At 43.2% G+C, this 15,114-nt stretch overlaps 1 protein-coding gene across 1 annotated transcript in view; it reads right to left on the bottom strand.

Moving 5' to 3' along the window:
* LOC138205498 (protein enabled homolog) overlaps positions 1-6,955 on the bottom strand; it is a 69,119-nt gene extending 62,164 nt beyond the window's left edge. Inside the window, exon 1 of the mRNA XM_069161512.1 lies at positions 6,740-6,955. Within this exon, the coding sequence (XP_069017613.1) occupies positions 6,740-6,846 (107 nt within the window). The 5' untranslated portion in view covers positions 6,847-6,955. The remainder of the gene's footprint in view (positions 1-6,739) is intronic.
* Between the last annotated feature and the right edge of the window lie 8,159 nt (positions 6,956-15,114).

Raw genomic sequence — 15,114 nt, 5'->3', positions numbered from 1 at the left:
ACGCACACACGCGCACACACATAATATGGTGGAGCCATGAGAAAATACCCTCCTCTCACCAGTGAGTCATCCACTCCAGCAGATGGTGGGAGAGAAAGCAGTGACAGCAGTGAAACACCTGAGGTGTGACAAAGAAGCCATCAGTAGTGTTTATATATAACTAGCACAGTGGTATCGTGTGTGTGTGTGTGTGTGTGTGTGTGTGTGTGTGCGTGTGCGTGTGCGTGTGTGCGTGTGTGTGTAGCAGGTAGACACACAGGCCCGCAGCCAGATGAAGAGCCACGGTAACGTTCAGATGATTCCTGGCTCTGTTTTCTGTGTAAAGGTCACCGTCTGGCTAACAAGCCGAGAAGGATTCAACACAGAGTTACACTTGTCATGTATATTTGCTCTATTTGCTTATCAGTCACAGTCTCCGAGGGCTTCACAACTCCCACGCCAGAAAACTGTGACCAACAAAATTACAGCATGGTATATTAAATTATCAATGAGAAGCAGGAGAAAAAGCTCATTAAGCTGCCCTGAACTAGGGAAAAGCTCAGAAGGCACATTTACACCTACAAGAGGTTTGAAGCCCAAAAAATACAGGACACGTTTTATCTGAAAATATATACGACACACAATATTTATGGCATTTATGTACACGAGAAACATATTAAGGCTAAATAAACAGATGGTTATAACTGTTTTGGGCTAATCCATTGTATTAATACCTAATAACTAGTATCAATATCAAAACTGCTGCACCTCCAGTATTCCAATATTTTTATGAATTAGTCCTAATTATGAATTTGAATCATTACAAACTAAGGACGGGCATTTCAAGCAAAAGTGCTATTCAAAATTCATTCAGAACTTTTCAGTTATTGATGGACTGTTAATCTGGATTAACTGGCAGCAACGTGTTCTTCTTCTTATGTTCTGTATTGCCGGTTGGCAGACAGCTTTTAGGTGTGTTAGCGCCACCTTCTGATGGGAGACATTACAACCAGGCACTGGTACAACCAGGGGAAATTAGGAATACGGATTTTTTTTTTTTTTTCATATTATGAGGACTATTCAAATACTCAAAAAACATGTCCCACCCCTATTCCAAACATGCTTTAAGTCCTCTATCAGCAGGTAACCACAGGGTCATTTCCTGTTGGGCTTTGGGTGACTCCATACGGTCTGCGGAGAGTTCACATAAAGCAGATGTAGCAACACGGATGCTTTTACATTTGATCCAAAACGAAATTTGAGTAACTAAAGTAATTTGAGATGACGAAAGAAAAAGCGTCAGTCACAGTCAGCAATCCAACTCCAGTATGAACGTTACGTTAGAGCCAACGGCGTCGGAGCGCTGCACATCTGTGTGGAGCGCCTCTCGGCCAAGAAACAGAGAAATGCTGAGAACAAGTTAAAGTCATAAAAGTGCAGATCTGTTTTTGAGCAATAGAAATGTTTCAGCTGCACGCATCAGCCAGGAAACACGGGAAACAACAGATTTCTGTGAGGAAGTGTGACACAAAGAGCTGCAATGATTAGTTGATTAATCGATTACACGATCGACAGAAAATCAATCAGCAATTCACTTCAATCTATTATAGAGCACTAAATCACAACATGAGGCATCTCAGGGCAATTATCATAAAAAGGTCCTTGTGACATCATAGTGAGGAACACAGCAATTCAACAATTCCCATATGAGCGACGATTTTCTGGGTTCTTGTTAACAGAGTCTCTTTTATTTGTTGACTGTTGGTCAGGACAATATGAGGATGCACCTCGAGCGTTGGGAAACACTGGTGTCGACACTTTTAAACATTTTCAAGACCAAACAGCAAAAGGGTTAAATTAGAAAATAATCATCAGATTAATTGATGATGAAAACAATCGCTAATTGCAGCCCAACTGATAAAGATGGTTGACCTGAGCATGTGATCATTTATAGAGTTGAGAGAGTGGAAGAGACGAGCAGCAGTGGCTGATGGGTAAAAGAAGCTGCCTCAACAGTTCCAGCAAAAGAACAAACTTAGAAGGAAACTTTACTACGAAATGTTCAGCGGTTGGACCGACACATGTTCTATTTAACGCTCATTTTACCACCAACAACATTTCATGTTTGTCTCTGGCCTTTCTAATGGAGGAATTCAACGTCTCTTCTGCATTACAATAGAGCTGCTTTGTGGTTCTCTAATCATTTCCCAGTCACCTAATGCAGGTCATTATATGGTGTAAAACATTATTGCCCTCTTAATTATCTGGACCATCGACTGGCCTACTCAAGCACCAGCCTTCTTTAATGAGTACTTGTGTCCAATACACAGAATCCTCTTAGATTCAATTAGGCTTTGAGCGAGTCACTCACAGAAGCCATTAGCCGACTGAAGAGGCAGATTCCTCAGGGGAAAGATCCACAGGTACCACCCCCCTCCCCCCTCCCAACCCCCATTTTTCATTAATGACTTGGTCCTTTTCAGCACCATGGTAACAAGCATCAGTTTGATCACCCCCTGGAGAGCAAGGTGGGAATCCCCTGAATGAGCCCGTCTGACCTTTCATGAAATAACACAGCACACTTCAACAAACGGGTCACAAACAATTCGAAGAATAAGTGTAAGACACATTCTACAGTGGACTTATGGGTAACAACACCGTAGGAAGGAGGAGTCATTTCAAGCAGAAAAGAAGTTACTATGTTAAAGCAACAACTCTTTGGCGACATAAAGAGGGAGGAAGGAAGAGTCATACAGTACTTAGACAAACACTATGAGCTCCACCTGATATTACCAAGAAGTAAAATAAAAGGACGGAAATCTAACAAACTTAGGGAAAAAAAGGTTTACTGAAAACATATCTGTATCAATTCAACCGGCAACCAGCAATGATGTCATCAACCATGAGTGATGTCATCAACCATCAGTGATGTCATCAACCATCAGTGACGTCATCGTTGGTTTGTGAACGTTATGAAGCCTCCAGTTTGGATTTTAGCCAGCGCCATTTTACTAGTTCGGAGTGGTTTGGAGCAGGAAGTGACCATATTTGGATGAGCTGGGGGAGGAGCCAGCGGTGGATCTGACCAATCTGATTGGAAACCTGACGATACTACGTCCCGCCCACCGATAGCTGTAACCTGACTGCACCACAGGCCTGTCAATCAAACAGACACGCCCCCAAAACAGGTCTTTTTGAATCTTCTTTTCTAATGAATGAGGGATTATTTTCAGATGGACCTCCAGAAAACTAATAAGAAGGAGTGACTTTAGCTAACAACACCGAGATAACTGATGGACACATTTTATTCACTTTGGATTTGATGAGAGAAGTTGAATGGGAGTCTATGGAGCCGGAGGCTTTTTGGAGCCGACCTCTAGTGGCACTCAATGGTATTGCAGCTTAGTTACGCAACTTCCACTTTTATATAGAGTTAATGGTTAAATTGCATTATGTCAAATGTAATACAAGACATCAGGCTAAAACAATTTAATAATATCATGCAACTCAGTGATTAAACAGCCACAAACCACAAACAAGTTTTACACATTTGTGGATATAGCCTTCCAGTTTAAAGGTCTCTAACACACACACACACACACACACACACACACACACACACACACACACACACACACACACACACACACACACACACACACACAGACCCCCTGTGGTGTTTGCAGGGTGTTTCCAGAGTTCAGAGTGCAGCCCATGTGTTAACTGTGGCTCTGGCACTTTTTACAAGAGTCCAATCACATTCCCATTCACACAGGGACGGGAGGCACATTGACAGCAAAGCAGGTCTGGACCGGACTGAGCAGCAATCAGCTTTCACTCCTCGTCTGTAACCATGGAAACCAACAATTGAAGCCTTCAGATGTAAAACTGCACAGGTCTGTTTCAACCACAGCCAGAACACAACAGTGCATAAAGGCAAAAACTTCATAAAATACCTGAGAAATTCCGTTGCATTGTTAATATTTACAATGAAAGAGACGTTTGTTCCTTGAGGGGAACGATGGCTGACTTGTGGACACGTTTAAGAAACTCTTGTTATTTATTTGGTTTAAAAAGTTACAGAAAATTTCATACAGAGTGGCTCTTAAAACTTCCTGTATGTATAAAATTATTTTTTAGATTCTGGTGAATTTGAATCTTTTTAAAGAAAACATCGACTGTTTTCAAATGCAGTCTAGACCTCAGGTTGTTTTTTTTTATGTTTGTGTGGTTTGATGTCCACTATCAATGTTTTCATTCATATTTTCTGTTTTATTTTTTTTATTTTTGTTAGTTTCATTGTTCATATAACCACACAAACAATAATTTTAACACTATTTAATCACTGTTGTATTTCAGAGGGAATGACATTAACATCTTGAGCACTGTAGAGACTTAAATGTTTACAAGAACACACTGCGGAGGGTGGAAACATATGCAAAGTCTCCATATCTTCTTATTTTAATGCTTTAATACATGAACCAGTGTCTTCTAACAGACATTATAGCCTCAGCTAATCTACACTGCCCGTCCTTCAATGAACTTTTTAATCAAACACACGATGGCACAAAACTCAAAAAGAGCAGCAGAGACACAAGACACCTTCCAAACAATGACACTATAAAAGTAGATAAAGCGACCAGCACCGGATCATTCAGCTGTTTCAGAAAAGATGACATACATTAAACTATATGAAGAATCCTGTTTAATGGTAAACAGTCTCTAATCAGTCGACGTGTATGCAAGACTGCTACTCAGCATTTTAACATTTAATGCTCATCAGTCAGCTCTCCTTCCAAGGAAGGACACACTAAATAACACACTGCCCTGGTTTTCATTAGAGACGAGGAAAACTAGCTCCGCTCACCTTATCCATTAAGCTAATTACAAAATCACGACAAGATTTTCTGGCTGAACCACACAGCTTGACCTTATGGCCTTCTGTAATGTGGATACCAACTCGCCACAGTTATTTCGCTGTACTTTCAGTGAACGCCATCTCCTCTTTTAAAAATGGGACAACATTGGGGACATTTCTTGAAGGAAGACAACTTTCAGGTTCAATCTGTCTTCCTTCTTAAAAGAAAAAAGTGTTCAGCAGACACCAGCATAATGACTGACAGCTTGATGTTTGGTGTATAATTGCTTTACAACTGTGCTCAGCTTCAGTGTTCATGGTGCGACAGATGCTTCTCTTGAGTGGTTGATCGATTGGTTCAAATCTTATCAGAGTGATATAACTTTCTCTGTTTGTGTAGTCTGGTCTGTCTGTGGGGTGCCCCAGGGGTCCACACTTGATCCTTTGTGGTTTTTAATTCATATGGCTCTGGAGGTAATGTACTATAGAAACTGAAAACAACAGCCATTAAAAAATACATTTCTTTTCACTGTTATGCAGATGATGCTCAGTTATATCTGTCTCCAGCAGACCTTTCACATCACTTACAACCTGCTATGCTGATACATTATACACAGTAACTTTAATGTTAAATACAGACAAAGCTGAAATGATCCTCTTTGCCCCAAAGGCATATAGGGAATTCATAAAGTAGTACTTTGTAGGTGATTCTAGTTCCTGACGTTGACTTTTCAACCATTGGTCAGCTCGTGTCTGATTGATAGGATTTGATTTTCTTTCTTTCATAACAGGGATGCAAAAACTATCATTCATGCTTTTGTTTACAGCCAAATGTGTGATTGTAGATTTTTAGTCAGTGCCCTGCTATGGTTTCTTCTTATAAGCCTTTTTTTTTTGTCTGTTCATAGAAAGGTCTCAGACCTCCCAGGAGCTGCTACTCCATTCGGTCCTTCAGATACACTTGTGATTTCTTTAAATAGTTCGCTTTGTTCCCTGATTTCAAAAAAAATAAACAGCCATTTTCCTTTACTGACTGCCGTTCTTTCCAATGAATACTCTCTCCAAGAAGTGAACACAACATCTGGTCCATTGAGCAAAAGGAAAAAAAAATTCAGACATTTGAGCAAAGTGTTTCAATAATTAAGCAGCATCTCCTCATTGTTACAGCTACATGAAGACGTTAGCGATGTAGCTAGTTGTATCCTAACCAAACCCACGGGGAGAACACACACACACACACACAGTGAAAACGACCTTTCACAGCAGAAATAACTGAAAAACAAAAACAGATCTTGATAACACAGCATGTGGTATTTCTAAGTAGGTTTGAAAAATAAATACCTCAATATTAATTGTGTGACTTGAATTGCTCTCATCTATTATAGTTATAATCTATTACAGATTGATTATCCCCGAGTTTATTGCTAATTTTTGGACCTTTGAAACTTGCTGTGCATCATATTTAGTATAAATGCAGCAGAATGACACACACTACTGCTTTGCCTTTGAATTCAGTAAAACAGGATTATAAATCCAAAGTTTTTTCAACAGTGCAATTCTTTTCGTTCTGTAAATTAAAGTCCTTCTGCTGTGGAAGCTTTTTTTCTGTCTGGACAACAATCTTAAAACCATTAAGGGAAATTGTCTGCTACAAAGGATGAACTCCAAGGTCCAAATCAGTTCCCATATTTCAGTTTAGTGAGTGAAGAAAGAGGTCAGCCATGTAGTTTGTCTGGAGCCAAATTCAATTAAACAAGCTTTTTATTGATCCTCTTTTGGCTGAAACTGCTGCAATCCGAATAATGAGTAATAATAAGTATTGATGAGTAAGACACACATCACGTCCCAACAGAGCAGGATGGTGCAACAGGGCTGACCAGGAATCACCTGAATGGTACGTACCGGTGGATTTCCATTTTGGAGACCAGCACACATCTCTGACTGAGGAGGAAGCTGGAGGCTGTAGACTGTGGACCAGTAGACTGTGGACCAGTAGACTGGATTTGCATGGCTCCACAGCCTGCTGAAGAAAGCCCTCTCCCACCGCGGGGTCTCGTCTCCCCAAAGTAATCTCTCTGCTTTCTCTGCTTCTCTACCAAACAGCTGTCTTCATCAACAGAATTAGGGTGCAAGCCACCCCCTCCCCTTTCCACCCCCCCTCTCCTCAAAGCCCCCGTAATCACGATGATACGGTGATTCCTTCCTTATTCATACATGCAATGTCAGCATGTCACTCGTCGTCCGTACAGTGAGCCAGCTGTGTTCTTCCCATGGCAGCCGCACCAGCCAGCAAACACACGCACACGCACACGGTTCAGTCTTGGCTTTTCGCCGCCGTGGCGACAGCAGGGGTATCCAGGCAACAGGCTCCTGCTCCCGCACAGCCGCTCTGACGCTCTCTGGGCTCCGTGGCGGAGGCTGCTGAGGGGAAATCACCGCGGTGTTATCAAGCAGCTCGGAGCGACTCAACTCAGGAGGGTTCAAGCGAGGGTGGGGGGGGGGGGGGTGTCCTCTTCGTCTTCTGCTCTCTCGCTCCCCTCGCTGCCTCTGCTACATCTATCTGCTACCTTTTGTCTCTCACTTGATGTCTCCCCGTTTCATCCGCCTCCTCCCTCCCAGCTCCTCTCTGCTGTTATCTGTGCGAGTCTCTCTCTTTGTAACTCGCCACACACCCACCCGACTCCTCTCTCACTCGCTCCAAAATAAATATGCTGAGGAGAGTCGAGGAGATTGAGCAGCCAGAATTAGTGATGTTTGGCGGCACCGGAACGAGGATTAGTCGAGCGTTTCCCGGCATCTGACTAACGCACAGTCCCGACGGGAAGGATTCTCCTTTTCACAGCAACACATTCACTCTGTAAATATGGTGGATGTGTGCGAGCACCATACTGAGGGCCTGCTCCGGTGCAACTGCTTCATTTCCATTCTTTCCGTTTCAGCTGTTATCAGCATTGTGCAGAGTAATGGCACCCATCAGAGCACTGCAAACGAACAGAGTCAATAATGAACTGGAACGCTACGAGGCTGCGTAACAACGGGCATCATTGTGCTCAGTGGAGCTTCATGTGAAACCAGAATCAAAAGCAGTGTTCAATGTATTCTTCAGATAGAGGATCTTGTGCAGCCAGGCAAGGCAAGTTTTTATGTAGAGCACATTTCAACGACAAGGCAATTCAAAGTGCTTCACAGAAAACCACGAAAAGCATCAAAACATAAGGCAAAAGAAAAGGACATTTAAAAACAATGAAGAGGACATACAGTAGAAATAGAACCAAAGATCTGGGCTGAACTTCACTCTACTGCAACCCTGACTGGTTGCTATGCCAACATTTATGGTAACTTCTGAGCAAGCTGGCATTTTTTTCTATCTGTTGTGTTTTGTTTTGTGTATGTAAAAGAGTCTGCAGAAAAATTATATTTATTAAAGCTTTACTTGTCAGCTTAAAGCCTAATCATACTGCAACAATACCAACAGCGCAGCTCGTGTCCTGTTTATTAAGCCGGTTGTCATTGTGGAGCGGCCAGGTGATGTGAAGGTGACATGTATTAATTACTGAGGTGATGAAGAGCGGTGCCACTGCCATCCTGGATGGGTGTGACGTGATCAGATACAAACAAACATGTTCACCGTCCTCCACCGTACATTTGAATAAACAAATTCTCGAAAAGAAAAAATATGATATGATTTGTCGACATTCTCTAGAATGAAACCGAAGTGTTTTCTGGTCTGATGCCCCAAACAGGACGCAGAGAGACGTAACGTCACCTTTCTACTAAAACCATTACAATTCAGTGAAGTAAAAGAAACTATTTTATGAATCCAAGTTAGACTTGAGCAAAAGCAATGACTTGGTTAGGTTGATGGTTTGATCTAAAATAAGTACTTGGGGGTCAGATAAATATTGTAGTTCGGTTTAAATCGACAACTTCTTTACAAATCTGGGATCCTTAGCATATAAGTGAATCTTCTTTTCTAATGAATGAGGGATTATTTTCAGATGGACCTCCAGAAAACTAATAAGAAGGAGTGACTTTAGCTGACAACACCGAGATAACTGATGGACACATTTTATTCACTTTGGATTTGATGAGAGAAGTTGAATGGGAGTCTATGGAGCCGGAGGCGTTTTGGAGCCGACCTCTAGTGGCACTCGCTGGTATTGCAGCTGAAGACACTTCTGCATCTGAACCATTTTTCAGACCTGAAGCTACGAACACTTTTATAAACAGTCTGTGGTTTTATATCCAGTCTGTGTTTTATATTCAGTCTGTAGTTTTATATCCAGTCTGTGTTTTATATCCAGTCTGTAGTTTTATATCCAGTCTGTGTTTTATATCCAGTCTGTGGTTTTATATCCAGTCTGTTGTTTTATATCCAGTCTGTGGTTTTATATCCAGTCTGTAGTTTTATATCCAGTCTGTAGTTTTATATCCAGTCTGTGTTTTATATCCAGTCTGTGGTTTTATATCCAGTCTGTAGTTTTATATCCAGTCTGTTTTATATCCAGTCTGTAGCTTTATATCCAGTCTGTAGTTTTATATCCAGTCTGTAGTTTTATATCCAGTATGTAGTTTTATATCCAGTCTGTAGTTTTATATCCAGTCTGTAGTTTTATATCCAGTCTGTGATTAAAACCAAGAACAGATCAATCAAGACAAACAACAACCTCATAAGACAGTTGTGGGTTCAGTGATAAGTCTTTCAACACACCTCTAACATGTTCATGATCCTTTGCAATAAACATATTACTGAATGAAGTAAGAAAGAGCAGCTTCGTTATAAATTCCCCACTTCTTTTTAGAGAACACAATTCTTCGTCTTGTCCAATCATGAACACAATTTCAATTTCGCTGTAGCTTCCTCTGCAGCTGCTGCTGACAAAGGATCAACTTGTTGAACACATGTTTTTCTCTCCTGGGTTTGAATTCTACTTGTGATTCACCCTGAAGGCAACAAACCAATTCAAAGGTGGATGTAATTACTACAAGTGTTGAAAATAAAGGGCTTTGTTTCGATGTTCCCTTTGGACAGCTGGCTCGACAGGCATGAAATCAGCCCCAATCAAGCGGTGCATTTCAGCATGTATAAAGGCTGACGTGTTTTTTGCTTTCAGGGAAGGACACAGAATACAGTAAACACACTGGAGCACACAGAGCTGCGAGGGAAGGCTGTCCCCAACTCTGGGAGGTCGGAACAAAAAGGGCTGCAGGAGAGATACGTATTAGTGTCTTTGTTCTGCACATTAGCACACATGCTGATGCTGAGGGTTCAACACACCACCATACTGAGTGACACATGGACCCACATACACACAGCACACTCTGATCTAAAGGAAATCCTCATCAAGCACAGTGGGAACAACAGCTACACCAAAAGGATAAAACCAGCTGTGCAGCAATGGAAGATCATCATGACTGAATACAAACTCTGCTGACTGATCCTCCGTCTCCCATCAGATTCAGAAAGAAATGATGATATATGATTATATACAATTACTGGTGTGGCTCCACAATGGAGCTGCCAAACAAATGGACAGAAGTATTAATGGGGCTAAAAAGGCCGGGAGAGGCAGCATGAGTCAGAATCTGTCGAAACACTGCGAACACATCAGGAGCTATCAGAGACACAAAGAGGGATGAAGGAGGAAGAGGAGAGAGCAGGGAGAGGCACCTGGAAGAGGAGGGAGAAGAGGAGGGAGGAGAGGAGAGGAGAGGAGAGGAGAGGAGAGGAGAGGAGAGGAGAGGAGAGGAGAGGAGAGGAGGAGATGAGGGAGGAGGGAGGCGAGGAGGGAGGAGAGCTGTAACCTGACTGCACCACAGACCTGTCAATCAAACAGACACCCCCCCAAAAAACAGGTCTTTTTGAATCTTCTTTTCTAATGAATAAGGGATTATTTTCAGATTATCCAATCTTGTGGCTGCGCTCCCATTCTGGTCTGGATATTTACCCAACTTTACTTTGATGGCACCTTTCATACAAGCTCATTCCAATATAGTTAATATTTGCACAAAGGAAGCTGAACATAATCGTATCTTAACACTGGCTGATTACCAGTCACACGGTGGACACGGAAGACTTTATTACTGCGCATACAGATTTCCCTCCAACGAGGAGAGAGGAAGAGGAACAGGTGAGGAGAGCAAGGATGGACGAGGTATGAAGAAGTTCTGTTAGTAGGAACAGCAGAAGAACGAGAGGGAAGTTAGCGGCACGTCCTTTCTGCTCCGAGGACCTGATGACATTTCAGGTTGTGTCATGCAGGAGGCTGCAGAGCTCAAATGACACGGACACACACACCAACACACACACCAGACACACCAACACACACACCAACACACATCAGACACACACAAACACACGCCAAGAAAAGAAAGTGAGCTGAGAAAGATGAACTGTTGCAGTGCCAGGCGGCTTGCAGGGAGGCTGATAGCATGCAGGGACACTAGACCGGGCAGGAATACAGCACAGCATCAAGGACACCAAGCAAACAAATAGATGGAGTGAGAAGGGAGGAGAGGACGGATAAGGAAGAGATGGAGAAGAATAAAAAAGAAACCACATGAAGAGGAAGAAAGCTGGAGCGAAGAGTTCATGCATCAGAGAGAATGTTGCTGAACCCCAGATGGCTGATGTTCGGTGTTGGACCGGGACAAAAACACCAAGACACAAAACCAGATCAGGTGACGGCGAGGTCAAACACACTGTGAAGCTGTTTGCTTCATGTCATTTACAAAAAGCGTCTGACCCCACAACACGCCCTCCTGGTGAAACACAGGCGTGGACGTCTCTCAGGGGACATGCATAACCAATACACTCCATATCAGGTGGCAGACAGGTGCACCGGGACGGCGGAGAGGCGTGTCCTAGGACAGCTCTCAGCGGGGACAATGGTGCATTTAATTCTCAACAAAGGGATCCTCACAGGAAGTCATACTGTTCTCACACTGCCTTCCAACGGACTGAGAGATTCCGATTACTGCCGAGACGGCAAAACTGACCAGAGTACAGCAGAAAAAAGCAGCTCGTGTCCTTTCGGAGCCCCCAGGGGATGTTCAGGATCATCTTACATGAGGAGGAACACCTGAAACAGATGGCGCGCTGCACGGGCAGTTTTTCCACTTGTTTTAAATTCTTCATCTGAAGCTCGACCTCAGAACACAGCTGAGTACAAACCCTGACTTTGACTGAAGTATAGCAATGACCTCCAAAAACCAAGGAAAAAAAAAATGCTGCCTTTACTCTTATCCTCATTTTCCTGCTCTGAAGTGTTTTATTTTGCTGTCAGCAGTGTGACATTTGGCTCAACACCTCACCTGCCAGCGGTGACATCATGTCGGCTAACAGGTGCGTCAAGCATGATGATTCACGTGAGAAAGGGAAGAATCTCAGTGAAGACCTGCGCTGAACAGAAAGCATGTGATCTGTTTAACTCCAGACTACAGACCTCCAACTGGGACAGCATGATGGGGTCAGAGGTCCTCATGCATCAGAGTGGATCTTTCCTCAGCCTCATTTTCGATGTGCGACAGGTATGAAAAACGGAGAAGGAAATCGAATAACCAGCATATTGTAACTTTAACAGAGCATTTGGAGGATTGCAGGTTAAAACTACTCCATTTAAGTTTCCCTGTAAGCGACTCAGTCTGTTATCTTATTAATTAAACCAGAAGTTTCCCTGCTGTGTCAAACTGCCTGACACCAAACACAACAACCAATAAAACACTTTGATCACACCTGATAAAACTATATAAACATCTGATATTCAAAAGCTTTTATAGTTAGTACAATGTGATTATGAAATTTAAAAAATATAGCTGCAAGCAGGTTCAGGCCCTTTTGTGCTAAACAGAAAGAAGCTTGTTTAGCTAAAAGTAAAGCTGGTTGAATGTAGACATCTACCGAGGTTTCACATTTTTCACTTTTTGACTATAGCGCCACCATCTTGCTAAATGTAATCACTACTACAGTGTCCGTTCAAAACAGCCTGTTTGCTAGTATGATTGGCTGACTTGTGGCGTTGCTGTACAGCTTTCTAGAGAGCAGCTTCACGGAGGTGAAGTCACGCTCAACTAGGTCGCAAGATGTTTTCCACAAATGTAATATTATCATTTAATCTTGGAGATGGAGAGGTTCACTGATGGCGTGGGATGAATCTCAAAAAGGGGGACCACGGCCAACAGGGTTTGAACCCAATTACAGCAAAAGATATGAACTGTGTGTAACTAGTCTGAGGTGACAACAGAACAGAACCATCTTACTTGAAACGTCTGACTGAAATCACAACCTACATCAGCTGCCTGGGCGGGACAGGGGCCCAACTCAGCGCCGCTGTAATCCGACCTGCTCGACTTCTGTTCTCCAGGCGGGACAATTATATCATTGTTGCCGAGTGAACTGGAGTCGGACAGCAGGTGACGTGCAGACAGAAGACGTCACACTGAACAACCTGAATCCCAAATACAGCTGCGTGACTTCCACCTCTTACAGAGACGCTCTGGATGTGAAGTGTACGTTACTGATGGCCATTTAATCACAGAAGGCTAAAAACACTTTCATACAACTTTGAACAAAGTTGAAGGGAGATCAACTTTATTTACTTATTTATGAAACAAAGGCGATAATATAATGTGGCAAATAGACTGAAGGTTCTGACTGAGCAGCTGATCCGTCACAGTGCTCACTGATGTGACAGCAGATTTTGCTAACTGAAGGGAAACCATCGCAGAGACATAAAGCACCTCTCATCATCACCACAAACACACACTTCACAACAACCCCCATAAATATACAGTATATATATATATATATATATTTATATTTAATATGTATCCTCTGCTGCACAAAGTGCTTTCGGGAACATAACAGCGGCTCCTGAGGCAGCGGAGGAGAAAAGTGCGTCGTCACCTACTGGAGAGACGAATCCTGTCGTGTAACTGAGCCTGAAACTTCCCCTGATTGGACTCTGAGGACTTTAACAGCCACTGCACTTCTATAAATATAAAGGCTTCTAATGGCGAGAGAGGCTCTTTGAGACAGGGTCTGCAAATAATGAATGAATAGGCGGATGGCGCTAAAAGCTAAAGCGAGTTTCTCGGCTGAGCGAGCCGAGAGGTCGCAGAGATGAACAATGGTACCAAAAGCAGGCAGATGTACAGAAAGACTCCTCGGTCACCAGGCTGCTTCTCAGATACCGTCAATGCTAAACCTATTTTACAGGTGATAATACCAGAGGTAAATGAAAGTATCTAATACAGACGATTAAGCTGCTTTCGTTTGAGAGTGCGATCAGCCGCGATCTTTTGACCCTAACATCCTACAGTAGCTCCTCTGCTCATGAAACTTACGAGTCCCGGGTCATCGTGGCGTCGGTAACGGGTCAATCCGGCACCGCCACCCAGAAAAAGAAGCTGATGCTGGAAGAGTTTGGTTGAATTTGTCAAGTGTTCACTTTCTCCAGAGACTGACTGACTGAGCAGCTGCTTGGCTGGAGGAACAACTGACTGCAGAAGGGGAACGTGAACTTGCATTTAGACAGACAGTGACACGAAGAGGGCCCTCCCCCCCACCGGAGCAGGGACTAAAGTGGAGCGGCTGGGTGGGCTTATGTGTGTGTGTGTGTGTGGGTGGGGGGTGGTGGGGTGCAATGAGTCTACAGTTGGGGGCCGAAAGAATATCTTTCTCCAAAAATAGATATTCTGACCTGCACACATCATCAGCCTGGAATATGTGGGAGGTGGTTGGAGCCCCGCCCATCCAGGGTTTATTCATTCTGAAGAGGAAACATGTCACCAAGAAATCAGGGACGTCATCTGTGTTCCAGCAGAGGGCCACCAATGTGTTTAATCAACTTTTAAAACATTCCTATCAGGCTAATCAAGGTCATTTTCTAGCAGAACCAGCAGTGATGTCTGACGTATCCAAGCGACAACCATTAGTGAGGTCATCAACCAGCAGTGAGGTCATCAACCATCAGTGAGGTCATCAACCAGCAGTGAGGTCATCAACCATCAGTGAGGTCATCAACCATTAGTGAGGTCATCAACTATCAGTGAGGTCATCAACCGTCAGTGAGGTCATCAACCATCAGTGAGGTCATCAACCAGCAGTGACGTCATCAACCACCAGTGAGGTCATCAACCATCAGTGATGTCATTAACTATCAGTGAGGTCATCAACCAGCAGTGACGTCATCAACCAGCAGTGACATCATCAACCATCAGTGAGGTCATCAACTATCAGTGAGGTCATCAACCGTCAGTGAGATCAACTATTAGTG

The sequence above is a fragment of the Embiotoca jacksoni genome, unplaced genomic scaffold (assembly GCF_022577435.1).
Source record: "Embiotoca jacksoni isolate LCO1_2020_lvr unplaced genomic scaffold, fEmbJac1.0.p SCAF_29, whole genome shotgun sequence".
Lineage (NCBI taxonomy): Eukaryota > Metazoa > Chordata > Actinopteri > Embiotocidae > Embiotoca > Embiotoca jacksoni.
The sequence above is the reverse complement of the archived record's forward strand: the minus strand, read 5'-3'. Positions and strand labels throughout refer to the sequence as shown.